The sequence below is a fragment of the Hemitrygon akajei genome, chromosome 6, assembly GCF_048418815.1.
Source record: "Hemitrygon akajei chromosome 6, sHemAka1.3, whole genome shotgun sequence".
Taxonomy (NCBI): Eukaryota; Metazoa; Chordata; class Chondrichthyes; order Myliobatiformes; family Dasyatidae; genus Hemitrygon; species Hemitrygon akajei.
This window is the reverse complement of record NC_133129.1, coordinates 98,442,245-98,468,681: the sequence shown is the minus strand read 5'-3', so window position 1 is coordinate 98,468,681 and position 26,437 is coordinate 98,442,245. Positions and strand designations below refer to the sequence as shown.

The 26,437-nt window shown below is 39.5% G+C and overlaps 1 protein-coding gene across 3 annotated transcripts in view; it reads right to left on the bottom strand.

Annotated features, from left to right (window-relative positions):
• The window catches only part of LOC140729344 (very-long-chain 3-oxoacyl-CoA reductase-B-like), a 61,271-nt gene extending 36,204 nt beyond the window's left edge, over positions 1–25,067 (bottom strand). Inside the window, exons 1-3 of one of the 3 annotated variants that reach the window (XM_073048988.1) lie at positions 24,802–25,067; positions 9,050–9,096; positions 4,085–4,187 (exon numbers count right to left, since the gene is read on the bottom strand). In XM_073048988.1, coding sequence (XP_072905089.1) covers positions 4,085–4,187; positions 9,050–9,096; positions 24,802–24,970 — 319 coding nt within the window. In that variant the 5' untranslated portion in view covers positions 24,971–25,067. The remainder of the gene's footprint in view (positions 1–4,084; positions 4,188–9,049; positions 9,097–24,801) is intronic. The other 2 variants (XM_073048987.1, XM_073048990.1) reach the window with 2 other exon arrangements.
• Between the last annotated feature and the right edge of the window lie 1,370 nt (positions 25,068–26,437).

The following is a 26,437-nucleotide window of genomic DNA, read 5'->3' as shown; positions in this document are numbered from 1 at the left end:
ATAATATTAAGATTGTTGGACTTAAAGAAGGGATCGAGGGAGAGGATCCAATAAATTTTTTTCAAAAATGGATTCCAGAAATTTTGGAAATGGAAGAAGGAACCCAGTTAATTGAAATTGAAATGGCTCACAGAGCCTTAAGATCAAGACCTCAAGTTGATCAAAACCCACGATCAATCTGGATAAAATGCTTAAGATATCAAGATAAAGAAAAGATCCTGAAGGCAGCTGCCCAACGTGCCAGAAAGAGAAACGGGCCATTGATGATGAGAAATGGGAAAACAGTTCTTTTCTATCCTGATATAAGTGATGACCTTTTGAAGAGAAAGAAGGAATTTAACCCAGCGAAAAAAGTTTTATGGGAAAAGGGTTATAAATTTATATTGCGCCACTCGGCAACCCTGATAATTTTTTTGGATGACGGAAAAAGAAGATCTTTTACTGATTATCAGGATGCGGAAGAATTTGCACAAGAACTCCCAAATATTCGCTAACCACAGCCAAAGATTTAAAAGTGAAACAGATTAAAGATGAAGACAGGGACAGTGAATGGAGTTGACGGATGTTTAAGGACAGAAGAATATTTAAATATATTCTTAATTATATGATACAGGGGGAGAAAGGTAAAAATTTGAGAAATATTAATCGAGAGTAGTGATATTATTTTTTCTTCTTTAATATATACTTTTTTATGTTACGGGGGAGCTGGGGGAACTTCAGATCAATTGCTATGGGATTCATGTGTGTAATCATGGGGATTGCCATGACCCGCACAACGGAGGGGGGTAATGTGTTTTCTTTTTATTCACAACATTAGTAGGGGGGTATTTTGTTATTTTTTTCTTTATAATCTACTTTTCTTTAATCTTTCTTTCTTTGCCTGGACAGTTGGGGGGGAGACACATAGCAACACGGAGAATTTTAAAAAGATTCCCCAAGGTACTACGAAAGTTGAAAAGTTAGGTTTTACTATAGACTGGAGTAAACCTGTTTAAAAATAATGACTAATTTACTGAATTTTTTAAGTTTTAATGTTAATGGGTTTAATGGACTGGTGAAAAGAAAAAGAATTTTGACATACATTAAGAAAATGAAAATAGATATAGATTTTAGCTGCATTCCATTTGAAAAAATTACTTATAATTTAAGAGATAAGTATGAAATATTTCTGAAAATTTGGCACCCTTATTTACAAAAGATAGGATTAAATATATAGGTGCTCCGAAGATAATATTATTGGTTATTTGGGGAAAGAAATAAATATATATACTAAAGTTATTATGAACTCCATGGAGCATGTGGGGATCTTTCGATATCCAGGCATTCTTTCTTTCTTTCTTTTTTTTCCACTTTTTTTTCTCTTTCTACAGGGATATGTTGGGGGGAGGGGTTAAGGGGAGGGGGGGGAAGGGTTGATAATTTTTTCCCCTTCTGTAACCACTTGAAAATTCAATAAATAAAATTTATTTTAAAAAATTTAATAAATTATACAACGTAGAAGGAGGCTGTTTTTTCTGCACAGCATCTTTGAAAGTGTAGTTCCGCCAGTTTAGTCTCACTCTTCTCATCTTCCCCTGAAAAGATGTCTCTTCAATCATTTATTCAACTCATTTCTAATTTATTGCCTCCCTTGGGGTAGAATCTACCCCATGGGTTCCCAAACTTGGGTCCACAGACCCCTTGCTTAATGGCAATGCTCCGTGGCATAAAAAACCCTGGGGTAGACTATCACTCACTATGTAAAATACATTCTGCTCCTCTACTTACCTAGTTCTTTTGTTATGGTCGTGTTTTTTCATGACTGGAAACATTCTCTCTCCACATCTACTCTATCTAGGACTTTCTATGCAACAGTCCCGGAAATTATTATTTACTAAACTAAATACGTGGAGTGGATACATTGTCTTATAAAGCAGGATTGTCCACTGGAGATTAGTAGAGTGAGGAGGGACTTCATCAGATTCTGGGGGATCTTGACAGAGTGGAAGTGGAGAGGATACCTCCTGTAGGGGAACCTGGAACCAGGGTCATTTCTAAATAAAAAGGGGGTGGTCTCAAGATGAGAGAGGACTTTTTTCTCTCAAAGAGGATCATGAGCATTTGGAATTCAATCAAGGGTGGTGGAAACAGGATGCTTGGATATTTTTAAGGCAGAGATAGATACATGCTAGATAAAAAGGGATTAAAATATTACTACAGGAGAGGGGAATTTGTTGTTTGAAGGAAGTCCTGTTCTCAGTATATTTTTATTCGCAGAATTTGATTTCTTCTGTACAGTGATGGTTTATCAGTCTTTGTTCATGTCCATTTTCTGTAAATACAATTGTATTTCTTTATTTTTTCTCAGAAAGCCTGCAAGGAAATGAATCTCAAGGTAGTGTATGTTAACATATATGTACATTGATAATACATTTTGCTTTGACTTTGAGATGAGGATATAATCAGTTCAATCATGATATTAATGGTGCAGTAGGCTTAAGTGACCTAGTTGCCTATTCACCCCCACCCCATACATATGTTTGTAAAAATCCTCTATTCCTCCGTAAATATCCTAAAGCACTGCGCTCATAATTAGTCACAATCCCCCAGCAAAGGTTTATGCGTCTATGTCATTTAGCCCAATTTATGAGGAGTATTTGGGGTATGTGGGGCATCCAGGGAGGGGTCGTGTCCATTCTAGGACAGCTCACTCACATTTGGGCCCCACTGGACTCTCAGCCCTAACCTGCGGCGCCAAGAAACTGCCTGCATACAACAGCGGTCACACCCTGATACACCACTTCATCAGGAAAGCTAAACCAGGTGAGGTAGGGACATGCCTGTTGTAGCATGTGAAAGAAGATGAGATCTATATTGAGATCCAGCAGCCAGGAAGGCAGTTCTGCAACGTACCATGGAGAGCAAAGGGCATGACAAGACAGAGAACTTCATGGTCATCCACTGCAGCCAAGGTAGACCCCAGCTTGTGACACTCGTTCGAACCACTGGACCCACCCTCTGAGGTCCAGAGAGTGGAACTGCTCCAATGCAACGGCTTTTCCACTTTAAAAACTCTCCCTCACAGATTTCCTGTCATCATCAGACACGACGGACTAGCACTATCCCAACTTCTTACACCCCTCCCACTCACTCTGTCCAAACCTGTCATTCATAAAAACACACACTGGCACCAATCACTGAACACCCAAATACAATTTTCAACAGTGCACAAGGTACAGAAGACAAAAGAAAATTTCCATTTTCCCTGTGTCAGTAAAGTGACCTGTGCTCATCAACACATAACTGTTGATTGTACTACTGTCTCTTGTGAAACAGGAGGAATAATTTCTAAAGACCATATTATGTTAAGTAGTGAGGCATGGATTACTGGCCCACTGCATCTTAAATTTTGATAGGTTCGATCCAGACAATTAGTTTTAAAGTTCAAAGTAAAGTCATTATCAAAATACATACGTGCCACCATATACAAACCTGAGATACATTCTATTGTGGGGATACTCAACAAATCTATGTAATAGTAACTATAACAGCATCAACGAAAGACCACCCAGCTAGGGTGCTCAACTAGAGTGTAGAAAACAACAAACTCGGTAAATGCAAATGTAAGTAAATAGCATAAATAACAAAAACATAAGATAAAAAGTCCTTGAAAGTGAGTTCATTGGTCGTTGGAACTTTTCAGTGATGGGGCAAGTGAAGTTGAGTGTAGTTATCCCCTTTTCAAGAGGCTGATGGTTGACGGGTAATAACTGTTCTTGAACCTAGTGGTGCGAGTCCTGAGGCTGTTGAGAAGAGAGCATGACCTGGGGCGGTGGGGACCCTGATAATGGATGCTGCTTTAATATGACAGCATTTCACATATATATGGGCTCAATGCTTCAGAGGTGAATGGATTGGACCGTATCCACTACTTTTTTTAATAGTATTCTCCCTTCAAGGGCATTGGTGTTTCCATACCAGGCTGTGCTGCAGCCAGACAATATACTCTCTACTCACATCTATAGAGGTTTTTCAAAATTTTAGCTGTCATGCTGAATTTTAAGAGCAAATATCTATCACAGGCATGAAGGGCCGAATGACCTACCTCTTTGAAAATCTTTTTCTTCCTTACCTATCTCTTCTGCTGTGGTTTTCAGCTTCTCCAGTGACCGGCTGATCAGCACAATATTAAGGCCTCTTCTTGCCAGCTGGGAATCAGGAAAAGAAAAAACTGTACTAATCCAATGTTGTGCTAAAGACCAAATGCCCAAGCCATTAATCACTGCTCTGAAAACATGCCAAAAGGTACGAGGAGCAATGTGTTTAAATTGTTCGATTAGTATCCAGGAATCCAGTTGATTGACCAAGAGTCATGAATTGGAATCACAACAATAGCGGCAAGCAGGAATTGAACTATCTAACTAGATAAACACAAGATTTCACCAACACTATAACACCACAAGATATAAGAGCAAAATTAAGCCATTTGGCCCTTTGAGTCTACTCCACCATCATGGCCCCCTCAAACTCATTCTCCTTCCTTCTCTGTAACCTTTGACGTCCTTACTAATCAAGAACCAATCAACTTCTTCTTTAAATATACCCAATGAGTCAACAGTGGCACTGCATTCCACAGATTCACCACCATCTGGCTAAATAAATTCCTCCTTATCACTGTTCTAATGGGAAATTTTTCTATTTAGGGGCTGTGCCCTCTGGTTCTAGACTCTTCCGCTATTGGAAACATCCACTCTACATTCACTGGGCCTTTCAATATTCAGTGGGCTTTATAAAAAGAATCCTCTTCATCCTTCTAAACTCCAGCATATGCTCATGTGTTAACTCTCACATTCCCAGGATCTCCTCCAGACCTTCTCCAATGCTGCCACATCCTTTCTTAAATAAGGAGCCCAAAACTGCTCATGATACTCAAGAGCCTCAGCATCCTTAATGGAAAGCCATGAAACTAACTAACCTTAACATCATGAAAATGCATCTAATGCCCATAAAGGGGACAAAACCCTGGGATACATACATGATTCCAGACCCATTAATCCTAGGGATAGACCATAAATCATTGCTAAGGCCATCCACGTCCCTTCAAACTCTAAACAGAGAAAAGAACTCAAAGATACTGGAGTAAAGTAAATAGACATTACAATACATTGAAGAATTACCATCACTGCATTTGCCAATGAATCAAAGACAGGCCATGCTAAATAGTATGTGGTACAACAAACATTTAATCAGAAAGTGAAGAGCAGAGCAGAGGAAGCAGAGACTTTAGCAACTTTCCTCATTAAAGATGGGACAATGTCTCTGGTAAAGCACAGCAAAGAGAAAATAGTTATAGAACATAGAACATCACAGCTCACAGTACAGCATAGTACAGGCCCTTCAGCTCACAATGTTGTGATGACCCCTGAACCTACTCCAAGATCAATCTAACCCTTCCCTCCTATATAACCCTCTACTTTTCTACCTTCCATGTGCCTGCCTAAGAGTTTCTTAAATGCCTCTATGTATCTGCTTCTACCACCACCCTGGCAGGGTATTTCACCAGTATCTGTGTAGAGAACTTAAGCTGACATCCCCCATATGCTTTCCTCAAAAATCACTTAAATCTCTGCCTCCTTGTATTAGCCATTTCTGCCCTGGGGAAAAGTCTCTGGCTGTCCACTCAACATATACCACCTATCATCTTGTACACCTCTATTAAGTCACCTCTTATCCTAGCCCTTTCCTCCCACATAACTTTTGATTTTTCTTTCATCCATGCCCCTATCTAAAGAATCTCTTAAATTTCCCCAAATTATACAGAACGTAAATTATACAAATCAAATACTTGCAGCAGCGTTGTTAACAAATCTTGATTGGCAAGAAAGATACTTCAGTTTCTGATCATATTCCCCTGAGATGGACCAGCAGTAACCAACTCACTCTTCTGCTGCTTAACTGATCTCGGGACATTACTTGGGCCACCATCATTGTCTACTTGTGGAAAGAAAGGGAGCTGAGCTTGGCTTTCCTCTTCCAGCCACAAGACTAGTATTTAAAGGTACAGCAGCTTTCTAAGTCAAAGTGATATGTGATTTGAAGGGGAAACAGCAGGTATTAATCCCATGTCCTAACTGATTAGACCCAGATTTAAGGGGGTTACTGGTGAATATGGTGTGGGGATTTGTCTCTACCAAAGGAGGTGTAAGGTGCTCCTTCCTCCACTAGCGTGCACATCATTCTTGGGCGAAGTGTAGTACCTCCTTACCCCCTCCCATCAGGGTCATGTGAAGCCAAGGGAGCAGGTGTGACACCAGGCAGACAGACTCTGGAGTGTTGATAATGGCTGGGGTCATTGGAAGAAGACGATGTCATGGTCCCTTCCTCAGGATTTGGGCCTTAATTACCTCGTTTAGTTCCCATTCATTCCCAGGTTCCAATAACTACAAACACCTGATTTCCATCAGCCAATGCGGTATAAGAATCCTGTGACCACAACTAGAAGGTGCCAGTTCGTTGGTCGACTCGTGTGCGAGTAACTTCATTCCATGGTTCTTAGGACTATCAGTTCTAAGTCTAGCATCGTTCCTGAATTCTGTACGAAGACCAAGACTCCAGCTAAAGACTCCCTTGGCACCAATTCTACGCTTGCTACGACCGTAATGCCTCCCGACTCGGCCTCCACGCCCGTGTTCAGCACATGGGTTCATTCCACCGCCACATCCTTGCAACAGACAATGGGAAGCTACTTCTGTAGAAAAATTTGCCAAGAGCAATCATGGCCACAGACCATCATATGACACAGTACATAATGAATGAACTGATGAATTGTTGTAGTGGACTTTGTAGTTGATGTATATTGTGACCATGGTATGGCCATGAAGGAGGAACGAAAATATGTACTGAAATTATAGGAAAAATAATTTAAGATGGGTCACCAAAAGCTGGGTAAAACAAATATGTTTTAAGGACAAGCCTAAAGGAGCAAGCCTAGAAATGCTTACAATTGGGTTCCAGACTAAAGGTTTGGGAAAACTGGAAAGGTGGTGGAATTCAGGGAGACATACAACAGTGTAGGTTACAGAAATACAATAGGTGAGGCTTGGAAGGATTTGAAAATAAGGATGAGAATCTTAAAATAGTTGTGTTGCCTAAGTGAGCCGATACAAGTCTAAAAGTACAGGAGCAGTACTTGAAATGGATAGGATGCTTCCATCAAACACTAGGCTGCTCTCTACAGTTATATGGTGAGATAAAAGTGGCTAAGTCTCCAGGTCCTGACAGGATATTCCCTAGGACTTTTAGGGAAGTTAGTGTTGAAATAGCAGGGGTTCTGACAGAAATATTTCAAATGTCATTAGAAATGGGCATGGTGCCAGAGGATTGGCATATTGTTCATGTGGTTCCATTGTTTAAAAAGGGTTCTAAGAGTAAACCTAGCAATTATCGGCCTGTAAGTTTGACGTCAGTGGTGGGTAAATTAATGGAAAGTATTCTTGGAGATGGTATATATAATTATCTGGATAGACAGGGTCTGATTAGGAACAGACAACATGGATTTATGCGTGGAAGGTCATGTTTGACAAATCTTATTGTATTTTATGAAGAGGTTACTAGGAAAGTTGACGAGGGTAAAGCAATGGATATTGTCTATATGGACTTCAGTAAGGCCTTTGACAAGGTTTCACATGGAAGGTTAGTTAGGAGGGTTCAATCGTTAGGTATTAATATTGAAGTAGTAAAATGGATTCGACAGTGGTTGGATGGGAGATGCCAGAAAGTAGTGGTGGATAATTGTTTGTCAGGTTGGAGGCCGGTGACTAGTGGTGTGCCTCAGGGATCTGTACTGGGTCCAATATTGTTTGTCATATACATTAATGATCTGGATGATGGGGTGGTAAATTGGATTAGTAAGTATGCAGATGATACTAAGATAAGTGGCGTTGTGGATAATGAAGTAAGTTTTCAAAGCTTGCAGAGAGATTTAGGCCAGTTAGGAGAGTGGGCTGTAAGATGGCAGTTGGAGTTTAGTGCTGATAAGTGTGAGGTGCTACATTTTGGTAGGACTAATCAAAATATGACATACGTGGTAAATGGCAGGGCATTGAGGAATGCAGTAGAACAGTGATCTAGGAATAATGGTGCTTAGTTCCCTGAAGGTGGAATTTCATGTGGATAGGGTGGTGAAGAAAGCTTTTGGTATGCTGGCCTTTATAAATCAGAGAATTGAGTATAGGAGTTGGGATGTAATGTTAAAATTGTACAAGGCATTGGTGAGGCCAAATTTGGAGTATTGTGTACAGTTCTGGTCACCAAATTATAGGAAAAATGTCAACAAAATAGAGAGAGTACAGAAGAGATTAACTAGAATGTTAAGTACTTGAGTTTCAGCACCTAAGTTACAGAGAAAGGTTGAACAAATTAGGTCTTTATTCTTTGGAGCGTAGAAGGTTGAGGGGGGGACTTGATAGAGGTATTTAAAATTGTGAGGGGGATAGATAGAGTTGACATGGATAGGCTTTTTCCATTGAGAGCAGGGGAGATTCAAACAAGAGGATATGAGTTGTGAGAGGGGCAAAAGTTTAGGGGTAACACAAGGGGGAACTTCTTTACTCAGAGTGGTAGCTGTGTGGAATGAGCTTCCAGTAGAAGTGGTAGAGGCAGGTTCGATTTTGTCATTTAAAAAAAAAATTGGATAAGTATATGGACAGGAAAGGAGTGGAGGGTTATGGGCTGAGTGCAGGTCAGTAGGACTAGGTGAGAGTAAGCGTTCGGCATGGACTAGAAGGGCCGAGATGGCCTGTTTCTGTGCTGTAATTGTTATATGGTTATATAACCATGGCCTTTGGAGTTTGATAAAGTTGAATCAGAAGAAGAGGGAGAGTACTGAATGCACGAGTCTGCATGTAAATATAGATCAAACCGCATTTCTGTAGTGGTTCAATTATAAGGAGTGCTATTGGGATTTGTTTGCTTGTTCTGCCAGAGATCTAAGATGGTCCCAAGAAAGTTGAAGCCACCTCTTTTGCAGAATCATTTTATGAAGACAGACAGAGTCGGAGATCGACATTACCTCGTGAGCATAGGCTTTCCCAATCCCATTGGTCGCACCTGTAACAACTAGGAAAAAAAGATTTAAGACGTAGTTTACTGAAAACAGCACATTTTAAAAAATGCTTTTTCAAAGTACTCTGATAAAAACGAGATAAAAATAGAACATTGGAGATTGCACCGCATGATGCACTTCTAAATAGCTGAGTTCTAAGTCACAGGCAGCTTCATTACAAAACCAGCAAAGACGAGCAACAAAGATGAAAGATTAGAAAAGCAATAAAAAACTAATGAAAATCAAAACCAGCTGCTGGATGAACTTGGCAGATCAAGCAGCTTCTGTAGAGGCAAAAGGATAGTCAACATTCTCGAGATTGCATCAGGACTGAGTGTTCAGAGAGAATATGGGCAATGTAAGGAGGTGAGAGGGACGGGTCAGTAATCAGTGAATGCCTTCCCCATCATTTTGAGAGATTTCAACCAAGCCAACTTGAAAAAATCCCTAAATAACTATCACCAACATATCACCTGTAGGAGCAGAGCAGCCAACACACTGGACTACAGTCATACTACCATCAAGAATACTTACTGTACCTCTACTTCCTGAGTATAGGCAGAGACTGAAGACTGCAGCACTGGTAGAGAGAACCAAGAAGGTAGGGACAAAGGAGGTGGAAGAACCATTACAGGATTGCTTTGAGGCAGTATTCAGGGATTCATTTTGCAATGAATGAATATGCCACAGTTGTCACTGACTTCATTAAAACCTGTGTGGATGGCTGTATGCCCACAAGAATATACTGCACATATCCAAATCAAAATCCATAAATGAACCAAGAGATCCATGGTCTCCTGAAACCTAGATCAGTGGCATTCAGTCTGATGATGCCGGACTTATGGAGGGGTATCTCAAGAGTAAAAGAACAATTCTGATTGAGGTTGGAGATGGAAGCAGATTCACGTCAACCCTGGCAGGCTTTGCTGGCCATTCCTTCCTACAAAGCAAAACCCAACATCATGAATGGCAGAGGTGCTTCACTACCAATGAGCTCAATGCCTTCTATGTCCACTTTGAAAGGGAGAATAAAGCTGCAGCTATGAGGATCCCTTCAGCATCCAGTGACCCTGTGATCTCTGTCTCAGAGGCCAATGTCAGGCTGTCTTTCAAGAGGGTGAACCCCAACAAGGTGAGTCTCCAATGGAGTACCTGCTAAGGCTCTCAAAACCTGTGCTGATCAAATGGTGGACATGTTCAAAGATTTTACCAATCTTTCATTGCCAAAGTTGGAAGCTCCCACCTGCTTCACATACCAGAGCCCAAGAAAAGCAGGGTGAACTGTCTTAATGACTATCATCCAGTAACACTCACATCCACGGTGATGAAGATTCAGAGGATGATTATGACTGGAATCAGCTCCTGCCTAGGCAAGGACCTGGATCCACTGAAATTTACATGTCGCCACAATAGGTCTACAGGGATTGTGATCTCATTGGCTCTTCACACAGCCTTCGATCACCTGGATAATTACTAATGCTCACGCCAGGGTGCTGTTTACTGACTTCAGCTCAGCGTTTAACACGATAATTCCTACAGTTCTAATCAAAAAGCTCCAAAACCCGAGCCTCTGTACCTCCCTCTGCAACTGGATCCTTGGCTTCCTCACCAGAAGTCCATAGTCTGTGTGGATCGGAAATAACATCCCCACCTCGATGATAACCACCAGTAGTGCACCTCAGGGATGTGTGCTTAGCCCACTGTTCTGCTCTGTCTATAACGTTCTTGTAGCGCCTCTGGACCTTTGGAGTGGCACCTGGTTTGGATTTTTGCAGCAATCAGGGTCACTTTGTGTAGTTCACATTCTAACCTCCTTTTCAGGAGTACTGCTGCAGACTCGTACAATACTGCGATGGTCAATGTCCATTCTAAGATTGGAGCTCTTCCACACCGTAGCCTCCTTTGAGTGCTTTGACTTTGCATGCCACGTACAAGCCTGTGCCTGAAGGCATCAGAGCATTCATCTCTAAAATCACAGTTCTGGGAAAGTTTGTGCGCTTCTGCAAAGTATTCAGAAAGGCTTTCATCTTTTGACTGGGTCGTTTTGTAAAATGTAAAGTATCAGCTAATACCAGTGGTTTAGGGCTCAAGTCATTTTGTAAAGCAGTAACAATTTCAACAAACGTCTTCCTTGCCGGCTCTTCGGTGATTGCTAATTTGTGTAAGGGACTGTACATTCTTCCACCCAGTAAACTAAGTGTAGAGGCGTTCATTTGCTCCTGCACGTTGATCACGTTACAATACAGTAGATAGATAGATAGATAGATACTTTATTCATCCCCATGGGGAAATTCAACATTTTTTTTTCCAATGTCCCATACACTTGTTGTAGCAAAAACTCATTACATACAATACTTAACTCAGTAATAATATGATATGCATCTAAATCACTAACTCAAAAAGCATTAATAATAGCTTTAAAAAAAGTTCTTAAGTCCTGGCAGTTGAATTGTAAAGCCTAATGGCATTGGGGAGTATTGACCTCTTCATCCTGTCTGAGGAGCATTGCATCGACAGTAACCTGTCGCTGAAACTGCTTCTCTGTCTCTGGATGGTGCTCTCTAGACACAGTATATGACTCCCAGCCTTCATTAGTGCTATCAAATTCATCAACTTAACGACTGAAGACATCAGCACATTATTTTCACTTTAAATTCAGCACATCTTTCGCTGTATTCATGTGTTTGTTAGCGTCCGTGACAGGCTGTTTAACTCTCACAGTTTTGTGCCTTAACTGTTGATGCAGTTGGTGATATTTTCTGACATTCAGGTTCGAACTCGTCACCAATTTGTTGTGTCTGTGCACAACTGCCTATCAATTAAATAAAAGCACGCACATGGGAGATGGCTTTAACTGGTGTATTCACATTGCAGCGAGGGAGGGAGGACAATATACATGCGTAGTGGAGGGGGGGGTCATTGCTCTAAAAGAAATAGATTTATACGTTACATCAACATTTAATACCATCATTCCAAATAAACTGATTCCTAAGCTTGGACCCTGGGTCTTAGCACTCAGATCCGCGGCTGGATCTTCACAGACAGGACACAGACTGTAAAAATAGGGGACAAGCTCACCTCTACAATCACTCTGAGCACCGGTGCCCCACAAGGCTGTGTACTCAGCCCCCTGCTGTACTCACTGTACACCCATGATTGTGTAGCCAAGTTTCCATCAAACTCAATATATCTTTGCTGATGACACCACAATTGTAGGCCGTATCTTGGGTAATGATGAGTTTGAGTACAGAGGGGAAATTAAGAACCTGATGGCATGGTGCGAAAACAATAACCTATCCCCAACGTCAGCAAGACGAAGAAATTGGTTGTTGACTTCAGAAGGAGTAGCAGACCACACGGCCCCACCTACATCGGTGGTGCGCAGATGGAACAGGTCAAAAGCTTGAAGTTCCTCGGGGTGAATATCATAAATGACCTGACTTGGTCTAACCAAGCAGAGTCCACTGCCAAGAAGGCCCACCAGCACCTTTACTTCCTGAGAAAGCTGAAGAAATTTGTCCTGTCCACTGAAAGCCTCACTAATTTTTATAGGTGCACCATAGAAATAGAAAGCATTCTTCTAGGGTGCATCACAACCTGGTATGGAAGTTGTCCTGTCCAAGACCAGAAGAAGCTGCAGAAGATCATGAACACAGCCCAGCACATCACACAAACCAATCTTCCGTCCTTGGACTCACTTTACACCGCACGCTGTCGGAGCAGTGCTGCCAGGATAATCAAGGACATGACCCACCCAGCCAACACACTTTTTGTCCCTTTTCCCTCTGGGAGGAGGTTCAGGAGTGTGAAGACTCATACGACCAGATTTGGGAACAGCTTCTTTCCAACTGTGATAAGACTGTTGAGCAGATCCTAACCCGGATCTGGGCTGTACCTTCCAAATATCTGGACCTGACTTGTACTACCTTACTTTCCCTTTTCTTTTTCTTATTTTATGATTTATCATTTAAAGTTTTATTATATTTATTATCAATTTGTACTCCAGAGAGCATGAAGCGCAGAATCCGATATCGCTGTGATGATTGTACGCTCTAGTATCAATTGTTTGGCGACAATAAGACAGTATAAAAAAAATAAAACATCGAGGATCCATCCTGGGCCCAACATATCAATACAGTTACAAAGAGGCACGATGCAGCTGTATTTCATTAAGACTCTGAGGCCATGTGAACGCCATCAATGACACTTTCAAATTTCTACAGATGTAGTGTGGAGAGCATTCGGACTGGCTGCTTCGCTGTCAGGTATGGTGCGGGTTAGAGCTGCACAAGGTGCAGAAAGTTGTGGACTCTGCCAGCTCCACCATGGGCAGTCGCCTCCCCGGCATCCGGTGCAGATACAAGGAGTGATGCCTCAGAAGAGTGGCATCCATCAGCAGCAACCCCCATCACCCAGGACATGCTCTCTTCTCTTTGCTGTCATCGAGGAGGAGGAACAGGAGCCTGAAGCCACACACCCAACAATTCAGGAACAGCTCCGGACTTTGAACTTTGAACAGCTTCTTCCCCTCAGCTATCAGATTTCTGAATGGACATTGAACGTGACTTCACTACTTTGTTTTTCTCTTTTTGCACTGCTTTCTTAAACCTTTTAATAAAATGAACAGTAGCATAGTGGGTAGCACAACACTTTACAGTGCCAGTGACTTGGGTTCAGTTCCTCTGCTGTCTGTAAGGACTTTGTACGTTCTCTCTGTGAACATGTGGGCTTCTGCCAGGTGCTCTGGTTTCCTCCTGCAGTCCACAGACTTAATAGCCTGTAAGTTAATTGTCCCGTGATTAGCCCAGAGTTAAATGAAGGGTTGCTGGGTGTTGGGGCTCGAAGGGCTGTATCTCAATAAATACATATACTTACTGTAATTCAGTTTTTTATTATTACTTATTGCAGTGCACTGCTACCACTTAGGCTACATCCACACTAGACCAGATAATTTTGAAAATGCAAATTTCGCGTAAAAACGATAGGCGTCCACACCAAGCATTTTTAAAAATACCTCCGTCCACATTAAAACGGGTATTTGGGCGAATCTCCTCCTCCTGGGCATGCACAGGGCACATCTACAGAAAACAAGCGACATGTTTGGGGTCAAATCTCGCCGTGAAAGGCTTGGTGCGCATTTGTTCAATTACAGACTAAAAAAACTTTTTAAAAAATTGCCAAATTACAGACAGCTATTCGCTGTCATGCAGGAGAACTTAAAGCTAAAAAAAACTAAATACTGGAGCATATGGGGGCAACCGACGGAGTTAACGGTCAGTATGACCCGGCTGATGACGAACATTGAAAAAATGACTGACTGTTGCATTAATAAAGTACGTTGTTAAATGTATAAAACACGTCTGCATCAGTGTTATCTTGTATTTCCATACAATGTTACATTAGGCTGTTACACATCTATTGTCAGAGAAGTCTTGAATAAATAGGTAAACCACCTTCATACAAGCAAGGACAGAAAATAGTCCCAAAGTGAGTATACTTATTTATTCAGCAAGCTATGGGTCTAAGTATTTGGTGAGTACCTTTCTAAGTCTTCTGACTTCAGTCTCATTGCTGTCTGTTCTGAAATTGATAGGTTGTGTGGGACGGTTGCGTTCAAGAAAACAATGAAATGCCGCCATCTGTTCCAGCACGTCTAGATATCTCCGGTTACCCTGTCCACACTACTCTTCCAAAGTGGCGTTTTCAAATTTACACACTCTGGAGGGCATTTTAGAAAAGCTGTGTTTTCGGGGGAGGAAAACGCTGTTTCAATGTTAACAGAGGGTCAAAATGAAGAGAAAAAGTTTCGATTACGGATTTATCCGGTCTAGTGTGGACATAGCCTTAGTACTGTGTAAACAAAGCTTTGATGTACATGTCAGATTCCTCTCGGTTAATATATAATATGCCCTGGACAAAACACAAATGTAACCACAAGCAAAGTGCACCAGTGTAAGGAAGTCTGGGTTTATTTTGAGAGATACAACATGGTGACAGGCCTTTCCAACCCAATAAGACCGTGCCACCCAATCACACTCATGTGACCAATTAACCTATTTTGGAGTGAGAAGGGAAACTGGAGTCTCCATGCAGTCACGGGAACTAAGTACAAATGTTTACAGTGGCGGAATTGAACCTGGGCTGCTGGCACTGTAATAACATTACCGTGGTGGGACGCACACGGGAGCATTCAAATGCACACCTCAGTGGAGACTGGAACCTTTGCCCAGTGTCTCGACCATCTGCTCATACTACCAATAAAGTTTGCTTTAAGATTCAAACATCAAGACTGTATTAATATAGGAAATATGTGACAGTCATTTAGTTCTGGTTCCTTAAGATTGTTATAGCTGATGATGTTAATGGGGACAAGCTCCCACTACCTATTAAATACCCCCAGTGGCGTACATCTCAAATAGCTTCTGACAACCAAGTCCAGCTGGAGGACTTCCGGTGGCTGTAATGGAGTAGGTTGCAGTAGCTATGTGCTCCGAAATTATTTGCTTACTTTGCTGTTTAAACCTATCTCGGTGAAAGCACCATGAGTAGAAAACACTCAAAAAAAGAGGCTACTTTAGAGACTTTGGCTGAAATGTTTCAACAAATGTCAGAGAGACTTGGAAAAATTGGATAAACTGGATGACTTGGAATCCAAGTTTGATTTGTTACAGAATTCCTTCGACCTGGTTAAATCTGAACTGAAAGCGCTTAATCGGAAACTTGGAAGTATGCAGCAGACTGTGAATGACCATGAAATTCGTATTAAGCTACACGAAGAATCTCTGCCGGTGTTGCAGAAGGATATCGAAGGTTACAAGAAAACTACTAAGGAACAACTTTAAAAATATGACGCATTACTGAAGAAACTTATAGATTTGGAGACCAGGAACCGAAGGTGCAATATCAAAATTCTTGGGCTTCCTGAAAAACTGGAGGGTAATCAACCTATCGATTTTTGTGCTCAAATGCTGAAAGATTTATTCCCTGATATATTATCGGAACTACCAAAATTTGAGCGCGTTCACTGAGTTACCCCGCCTAATTGGGATCCTGCCAAACCTCGCTCTATTATCATTTGCTTTTATGACTATCAGATTAAAGAACGGATCCTCTGTGAATCAAGGAAGAAACGCATATTACAATTTCGTGATCAACAGTTTCGAATCGCTCAAGATTATCCACTGGAAGTTCTAAGAGCTAGACAGGCTTTTAAAGAGGTCACGTCTGATCTTTTTAAGCTTGGCTGTCGCCTTTCTCTCAGAGATCCGTGTAAACTCAAGATTACTACTTCTGATAATAAGGTTTCTTGGTTTACGAAGCCTGAAGAAGCTAAGAAATTTTTACAAAGTCTCCATGCTTAAATTCAACCTTGAGTTGCTTTATGCTAAATGTTTTAATTTCAGGTGTTCAATCAAGTAATTGGCGCTTTGTTGATAACAAGGTTTCTTGGTTTTGCGAAGTCTTGATCATTTGTTTGATTAAGTAACTGGCGCCTTGTTATCTTTCAAACTATGCAAGATATGCAGGCAGACTGCATCCATTTTCTCTTTTGCTGGTTTCCGCCTTTATATGGGTCCTCTAATGTTACTTTTTCACAGCTCTTTTTAAACAATACCTTATATTCTCTCAGTGTTATGTTGATTTTTACCTTTTTAGTAATTTAACTGAAAGTAATTATGCAGGGTGTTCATGTAGTAATTACTGAGGAATGAAACTACAGGGTGTTTTGCTTTACCTTAAATTCACTCAGATTTTTCCTATCTTTTGATTATTTATACACCTTTCGGTCTTTTACTGTTTTTCAATAGTATACAATATTCTATATTTCTTATTGCTGGTTTTTGTTTTTTTCATTATTCTGCCATTTTGTCATTTTATTTTTTTCTCCCTTGAATGCCTTAAATTAGTCATGTAGGAAGCTATCTAAACCGCTTCCCTTTCTAATTATTTTCTATTTGTTTTTTTACTCCTTTTTATGCACCCGCGAGTATATGTTATTTTACTTATTGATTTCCCTTATTTGCTTTTCCTTATCTGTCTTTCCTATTTACCGAGACTAATATTTATATTTTCCCATGGTTTTTTTTCGTAAATAGCGAACTTATTTACTTTGATATTTTGTTTTTGTATATATATATATATATATATACAATTGTTTATTCAGCACAGTTATGCATATATATTTTCTGAAGCCACCGGAGTTTTGGGTTGGGAACGTTAAATTTAGTCTTCAGCCTCCCTTGGCTGATTTCTCTCTTTGGGGGGAGGGAGGGGGGGAAATGGGTTCTTCCAGAAAGCTGATTGGATGTTTTTAGTGTTTTATCTATTCACTGTCTACATGTCTGTGATTACCTTTTATACATTACTAAAGGATACTTGATGGATTCTTTTATTAATATACTCAGTTTTAATGTGAAAGGTCTAAATAACCCTGTTAAACAAAATAAGATTTTCTCTTATATCCAGAAACTTAAAACTCATAAAATCTTTCTCCAAGAAACCTATATTTGTAAAGATGATATTTCACGTTCTTTCAAAGGATGGAAGGGTATACATTTCCATTCACCCTCAATCTAGATTGAGAGGCGTCTCTATCCTGTTTGATCAGAATGTATCCTTTATTCAACATAATGTAATTTCTGATACAAATGGGTGCTTTGTTATTGTTTCGGGTAGTCTTGAAAATAAACTAATCGTATTTGCAAATGTATATGCTCCAAATACAGATGAATCCTTGTTCTTTGAACGTCTTTCTCTTTTCTGCCTGATTTGAATCGGTATTCCTTACCGCTTAAAATCAGTGGAGATTTTAATTTTAGACCTATAGACCTATATTAGACCGCTCTTCAAGTAAAACCCCTGTCACTAATAAATCAGTCCTACTTTTTAAATTTTTTCTATTTCAAAGTGGTATTCTCGATGTGTGGCATTTTTTACACCCCCAAGAAAAGGAATATTCATATTTCTCTCAGGTTCATCATATGCACTCTCGGATTGACTAGTTTTTTATAGATAGAAACTTGCTTCCACTGGTTCGATCCTGTGATTATAAGGAGATTACTTTGTCTGATCATGCACCTGTGCTTCTGGCTTTAAGATTACCTGTTTACTCTGTACCAAATAGAAGTTGGCGTTTTAACTTATCATTGTTATCTGATAAAAATGTTCTAAAGTTTTTGGAAAACCATATTACTTTTTTCTTTAAAGAAAATTTTAAAGGAGATACTGCTGGTAATATAGTCTGGGATACATTTAAAGCATATATTCATGGAGAAATTATCTCTTACTCTACCTATATAAAGAAAAAAGCTGATAAAGAAAGGTCTGACCTAGCAGCGATATTAAAAGGTCTTGATCGAAAGTATGCCCTATCTCCAAATCCAAGTATATATAATAAACATATTGAAATCCAATCCAAGTATAATCTTCTGCTGACTTACCCAATTGAACGACAGTTGTTGAGAGATAAAACTCAATTTTACATTCATGGGGATAGAACTGGTAGTTTATTAGCCAATCGCTTAAAATCTTTTACAGTTAATCGTCAAATCACAGAAATTTTTAAAGATAATGGTACTAAGATATCCGACCATTCTGAAATTAACAACGTATTTAAAGACTTTTACCTTAAGTTGTATCAGTCTGACTCTTCTTCAGATGATACCTATATGAATGCTTTTTTCAGTAATATCAACATTCCTACATTGTCTGCTGATAGCCTAACACAGTTAGATCAGCCTATTTCCAATGAAGAAGTAGCTGAGGCTATACGTGCTTTACATTCTGGTAAGACCCCAGGACCTGATGGCTTTCCTGGGAAGTTTTATAAAACTTTCACTACGTTACTTACACATTATTTATCCTCTGTTTTATCAGAGTCCTTTAAATCAGGTAAACTCCCTCAATCTTCTTATGAAGCTTTTATTTCTCTTATTCTTAAAAACAATAAGAATCCAGCTGAATGTTCTTCATACAGACCGATCTCTTTATTAAATGTTGATGCAAAAATCTTATCCAAAATCTTAGCTCGAAGACTTGAAAATATTTTACCATCTATTATATCACATGACCAGACAGGATTTATTAAAAATCGTTACTCACATTTTAATATACGTTGGTTATTGAATGTGATATATTCACTATCCAAAAAAGATCAGAGTGTATATTATCCTTAGATGCAGAAAAAGCCTTCGATAGGATTGAGTGGAATTATCTTTTTAAGACCTTAGAAAAGTTTAATTTTGGGCATAATTTTATTTGTTGGGTTAAATTAATCTACTTGTCTCCTACCGCTCAGGTTATTACTAACCCCCAAATTTCTAAGCCCTTTAAATTACAGCGGGGAACTAGTCAAGGTTGCCCTCTTAGTCCTTTACTTTTTGCTTTAGCTATAGAACCCTTAGCAATAGCATTTCGAGATTCTAAGGACATTTCTGGTATACTAAGGGAAGGTATGACTCATAAAATTTCATTATACACTGATGATATTTTACTTTTTATCTCTAACACTGAAACTTCTTTACCTTAGGTTCTTTCTTTAATTTCCCAGTTTAGTTCTTTTTCAGGATATAAGCTGAACCTACTTAAAAGTGAGCTACCGTAGATTCCGGATTATAAGCTGCTACTATTTTCCCACGCTTTGAACAGCTTTGAACACTGCGGCCTTTACTACGGTGCGGCTAATGCATGGTTTTTTTTCATGCCGCCAAAAACATTTTGCCTCGTAACAGTAGACCAATAAAATTGATGAGTAGTTCACAGAGGTCCAATGAAATTGTACGATAAATCAAGCGCACTTTCACAATTAAATTATTGTAAATCAGTCATTTGTACTCACCCTCATCAACATGGAAAACACTCGAAGAAAAGCATTGTGCTGCCTTTATGGCAGTTACTTAGTTTATAATATTTTCGCTTAGTAATTCATTTGTTAGTATTTTCTAGTTAAAGTTAGAAGTGTTTTAAGTATATTTGTTTTCTGTACTACATCCCGGGATGCTATGACGTCACATCCGGTTTCGCCGCGTCTTGTGGAGAAAATACCGGTTTGTGATAAACGGAAAGGAGGGGGCGAGCGCATTAGACCCGCGCGAGAACGCTGCAAAGCATATGATGCAGCTTTTAAGTTAAAGGTGATCAATAACTTTTCCTGGTAGGCTGCAGTATATATATTTTTACCAGTCGTTAGGAGATATTGGAATGTTGTTCGTGCACTGTTCAGTAAAAAAGTATACGCAACGTAATTTGTGTGTTACCGATACATATGTATATTTAAAAGTAGCCGTGTTACAGGCACGGTTCGAAAAAAAGCATTTGCAATATGTATTTGTTTATGTTACCATATGGATTTAATTAAAAGTTAAAAAATCCTCACGTGTAATATCTTTCTGTGTAAATATCTCATATTACAACGTGGGACACCTGCGGCTTAAAATCCGGTGCGGCTTGTATAAGTACAAAATTGATTTTATTTCTAAAATTAGAGCCTGCGGCTTTTAATCAGGTGCGCTCTGTAGTCCGGAATCTACGGTATTTCCTTTAAATAAACTAGTGTCATCAAATGCCAAATTTCCGTTCCAAGTTGTTACAAGTCCATTTACATATCTAGGTGTAACAATTACTAAAAACTTCAAGAATTTATTTAAAGAAAACTTAAACCCCTTATTGAATTATGTGAAAAAGACGCTTTCTAAATGGTCCCCTCTTTCTTTATCCCTAATTGGCTGAATTAATTCGATTAAAATGAAGATGCTTCCTAAATTTCTATATCTTTTTCAGGCCTTACCTATTTTTATTCCTAAGACCTACTTTGATTCTTTAGATTCAATTTTAACATCTTATATTTGGAATAATAAACATGCTCGTTTAAGTAAAGTTTACCTACAAAGAAATAAAGAGATGGGTGGATTAGCCCTACCCAATTTTAGGTTTTACTATTGGGCTGCCAATATAAGGAATATTACTTTCTGGTCCTATTATATTTATCGTAAAGATTGCCCATCATGGGTCTTCTTAGAAGTTAATTCTGTAAAAAATTCCTCTATTGTCTCTCTTCTTGGATCATACTCTCTTTTAGCAAATAAAATAACAGATAACATAATTGTTAAGCAAACTTTAAGGATGTGGGCTCAATTTAGGAAATTTTTTGGTCTAGCGAATTTTTCATTATCATCTCCCATTCTTCTTAATTTTTTTTTTATCCATTCCATGACTGACAAAGTCTTTAAAGATTGGGATGAACTAGGTATTAAGTGTTTTTGGGACCTGTTTATCTCAGGATCTCTTGCTTCATTTGACCAATTGTCAAATAAATTTGCACTCCCAAAAACACATTTTTACAGATACCTTCAAATTAGAGATTTCCCACGTTTCCAATTAACTACTTTTCCTATAGGTCCTGATAAAAATTTACTGGACGATCTTTTAAATTTAAAACTTTTTGTTACTGGTTCTATTACCGGTATCTATAACTTGTTGATTGATTCTAGACAAGACTTTTTTTAGATAAAATAAAACAAGCTTGGGAGGATGACCTAAATTGTCAGATTTTTGATGATAGATGGAATAAAATTCTTAAACGGGTTAATAAATCATCTTTCTGTGCTCGTCATTCTCTTCTACAATTTAAAGTGGTTCATAGAGCTTACATTTCTAAACAGAAGCTGTCCAGTTTTTACCCAAATGTTTCTCCACTTTGTAATAAATGCAACTCTGCTGATGCCTCTTTAATTCATATGTTTTGGTTTTGCCCTAAAATTGAAAAGTTTTGGCGGGAAGTATTTCATACCTTCTCACAACTTTTTAGAGTCCAATTTGACCCAAATCCCCTTACTGCCTTGTTTGGTATTATTGCAAATGAAGATATAACTTTAAATACTCCTAACCTACAGGTTTTAGTTTTTACCTCTCTTTTAGCAAGAAGAACAGTCTTGCTTAAATGGAAGGAGTCTACCCCTCCTACACATCTTCAATGGCTACGTGATATTATGTCTTATTTAAATTTAGAAAAGATCCGCTGCTCAGTCTTAAATTCGAAACAATCTTTTTATGATATCTGGGGACCTTTCCTAAATTACTTTTCCAATTTATAAAGTTTAACAGTGCACAGACTTTTATGTATATTTTTATCTTCTCTTCTTAAGCGAATATGTTTTTTTTCTATTTCTCCATTATCATCCATCAGCTTTTTCCTTTGGTAGTTGGTCCGGGGTTGACTTTTTTATATAAAAAATTTCTTTTATGATGTATGACTTATCTTTAAATTTTTGATTACAGAGTGGTATACCTTTATGTGTTATGCTATAACATTTTGATCAATTTTATTACAATATATGAATGTACACAAGTTATGTTGAGATGTATCTATGTGTTGCACTCTGTAAATCTTGTTTTTTTTTCTTCTGAATAAAAATATTGTAAAAAGAAAGAAAAGTCCAGCTCCTGGCTTTCACGTGTAGCTTAGCTACTAAGCCCAGCAGGACTGTTTCTACTAACAGGAGAATGGGAAAAGGCAGGTTACTGGCACCTTAAAACCAGTCACGTTGGGCGGATGGGGCTCATCAGCCGTGGTTGGCAGCTCATCTTGGAGAAGGAAAATTCTGATTTCAAATCCCGGCTGTCTTATACGTATACCTACAAATGCGGAAGGCTTTGTGAGTAAATCCTGAGGAAAGATCCGGAGATGGAGTCACTAAGCAGTCCTACATTGAGATCAACACTGACTGGCAACTCCTGCGATTCCGCTGGTGCCAAACTGTATCGGCCTCTGCCACTCCTTTGAGTTCATCAGATGCATGGAGAGGGGGACCTTGCTACAACCATGCTCTACCCCAATCAATGGAGGGCCGTATTTAGCTCTTCTGACGTGCACTTTGCATGCACACTCCTCTGACCACTATGTGGAAATCAGACAGGATGGTGTACAAGCATATCAGTGTGATGAAATTAAAAGCTTTCGATAACTATGAGTTACAGCTGTGCGGTGCTGGTCATATCTCGTGTAACTAGTTGCCGTACTCTTTATGAGAAATTCAAATTACACGCGGTGCTAGTAGGCCATCAGCTTAACTTCTTTCACAATTCACCAACACTATGACTTTTAGACAAAGTAAATCTCGTTCACTAACTTGTCAAAGTCTTTGCAAAAATAATCAGTTCTTACAGAAAATCAAATTCAGATCCTTCGAATGAAAATCAACTTTTACATCTGATGATGTAAAATTGATCCACGTCCATGCTGGATGACTGAGGGAGGAGCAGTGACACAATCGCCTTTATTCAGGGGTCTGTGGGAGGAGCCACAGGAGCAGTCAGCAGAGGGGCGTGTCCAGACAGGTATACATGGTTTCCCACAACATCCAACCATATTAAATCATTCTACGTGATGACACATTTTGTTCTTGCCTGCTTCTTTGATGTTGGGTGGCTCGCCATCTTGTGTCTTAGTTCGTTGGATGAAATAGTGACTCGTCCACGGAAAGTCAATTCACAACATTTACAAAACAAAACCTGACCAGACCCTTTGGTATGATTTAACAGAACTAATTCCCAGTGCGACGGTAGAGATCTCGGACACTCGTCTCTGTCGATATAGTTTCTGCTTGCTGTAGCCGCAGCTTCAATAGGAGGAGAAGATGGTGGCGCGACACAGCGCGCGCAGCCTCCCCAGAGAATGGATATCTGTTCCGTGTTAAGTAGGGGATCCCTGCACAATCCCGATTTGATGGAGGCAGATGTGAGGGCGTGGAGGAACATCTGGAGAAACTTCTGAAATGCCCACTTCGCTGCAGCTGCTACTGTGCGGTCCGGAATCTCGGGAGGAGAAGACCTCTGAGACCACGGCTTTGCTTGTTTCGGCGGCCAGGATGAGGTCGAAGGCGCTCGGCAGAGGATGGAGCTCAGGAGGCTGTATCGGAGGGGCTGGTCGGAGGCTCGAAGTTTTCGGATGGACTCAGAGACTGCTGTCGTCGGGTAATTCCGAGGCATTAATTGTCAGTGCCTGATGATCGGACTATTGGAGTCAATCAGGACTTTGAGACTTTTTTTAAACTGCGTCCATTGTCTGCGTCTCTTGAATTATGGTATTGCTTTGCACTGCTGTAACTGATGTTGTAATTATGTGGTATTGTCAGTGTGGGTCTTGGTTTGTCCTTTTTTTATTTTGTGATATCACTCTGGAGAAACATTGTATTATTTCTTAATGCATATGCATTTCTAAATGACAATAAACGAGGACTGAGTGTCCTCATAATCTAATCTGATCTAAAAAATAGATCTGTTATCAATATCGCCTCTCCTCCAGGGATTTCACCCTGAGGTTTTCAAGTAAGAAGGGTGGAGATTCTCACTACTATTTCCACTTTTAACAGTTTATATCTTTAGTTTCTAATAGTTTGCTGCGTTTATCTTACTTTCCCGCGTCTGTGCCAGCCACACTTCATTCACACAGTTCTTTTCTCCCCCCCGAGTTCACTTTTTCTAAGAAAAATCAGTAATCCTCGTTTTCATCCCTCCACAAGTGGAGCTTTCTAACATTACATTTTTAGGGGTTAAATTAATCTGGGTTACATTTCCCTTGGGCAAATAACTGTAAATTAGATGTGTATGCAAACATCGCAAAACAATTATAAATGGTTATATCTACAAATTTGTCTCGGGACAGAAATGGCATTCTCAAGAGACGGCAACAGAACTTCAGGAAAAACAAAGCACAATCTTACCAGCCCATTCTCCAAAATATGTCAGGTCCACCTTCCAAAATTTGGAAAGAATATAAATTCTGATGCCAAACAGCAGTTTCCAACTGTACTTCACCAAATAATAGAGGCATGTCAATGCCCCAATCAGCAACAAGCCTAAATTCCCGAAAACGTTTGTAAAAAGAAGCATTTTCGAAAATAATCTCTGGAATGTTTAACGTCTATGACTTCTCTGGGGTCTCTCTGTAGTTTAGTGAACAGTGTACAGATGCACAGTGAACTTAACCTTTGACCAGTTCTGATTAGACATTTCTGTATGATAGACAGTTCTATCATCCAATCATTTGTTTACTTTAACATAAATTTATGATCTTTTTACTGTAACCTATTAGAACTCTGCAATCTGTTTCCACTTGGATAATGTGCTTCTTTTTCACTTTGGGGCAAATATACTATTTTTCATATCATAATCAATTTGCCAGATCATTGCCACTTATTTAAGTTCCTGTTGTAAGTTCCCATGTCTTCTGCACAGCAGACTTTCCGGGCTACCTTTGAGCTGTCAGCAAATTGAGCCGATATTGAGGGTAAACCACTGCTACCTTACTTCAAATATTTGTCAACAAGCTTTCTCTGATCTTTTTGACTGGACTTTGTACAGCATGCGACCTTCCTATCCTAAAGCATACAAAACTACTTGGACAGCTGGCAAAGCCACGCCCCCAGGCTTATTGGAAAAATAAGCAACAATTTAAGAATTTTTGTCATTTTTCAGGCACGAACATGTCAGTCTCAAAATTCCATGTGCTTTTGAATGGAATCAGTATGAGGATATATTAAGCATCTGAGATGCATTCTGGTGGTTAGAAAAGATCCCACAACCATGTAAAGAAGACAGATAATGTTCACCTTTCAATCAACATCATCATTCGGGACATGCTCTCTTTTCATTACTATCATCGGGGTTGCTGTACTGAAGACCCACACTCAGCAATTCAGAATAATTTCTTCCCCTCTGCCATCAGTTTTCTGAAACACGTTTGCACTTTGTTATTCCTTTTCTTTACACAATGTATTTGCTTTGCAGCTTGGAGTAATTTTATCTTTTTGCATTGTATTGCTACTGCAAAACACCACATTTCACGTCAGTGATGACAAATCTGATTCTGATATCATTAAAAGGATTTATTTGATTTTCTCCTCCACTGGAACCACACACTTCTGACAAGGATTTACCCCTCAGTAACAATGGTCAGTGAGGCACAGAGAGAATCTGTATTTCCTGACAAGTACCTTTATTAGCTCAGTTCACAGGCACGTGAATTTACAGAACTGAATACCTATGTGCACATCTACCTAGTTTCCCTCACCCTACGTGAATAGTTAGAGAATAGAAATGGTAATTCTGTACCTGTGAAAGGAGTTTACACTGGCCAGCTGCTCCTCATGGTCCCAACCTATTGCTGCCACGTGGTTGACATGGGTGTCCTCCATATCTTCACTGGTAGTCTCCAGAGACCACTGCCTGGCATTCGAAGCTCCTTACTTTTAAACATTAATAATCAGTTCCGCAGTCTTATCACAGTTGGAAAGAAGCTGTTCCCAAATCTGGCCGCACCTCATTAACTCTGACATCTTCCAGTTCCACTCTCAAACA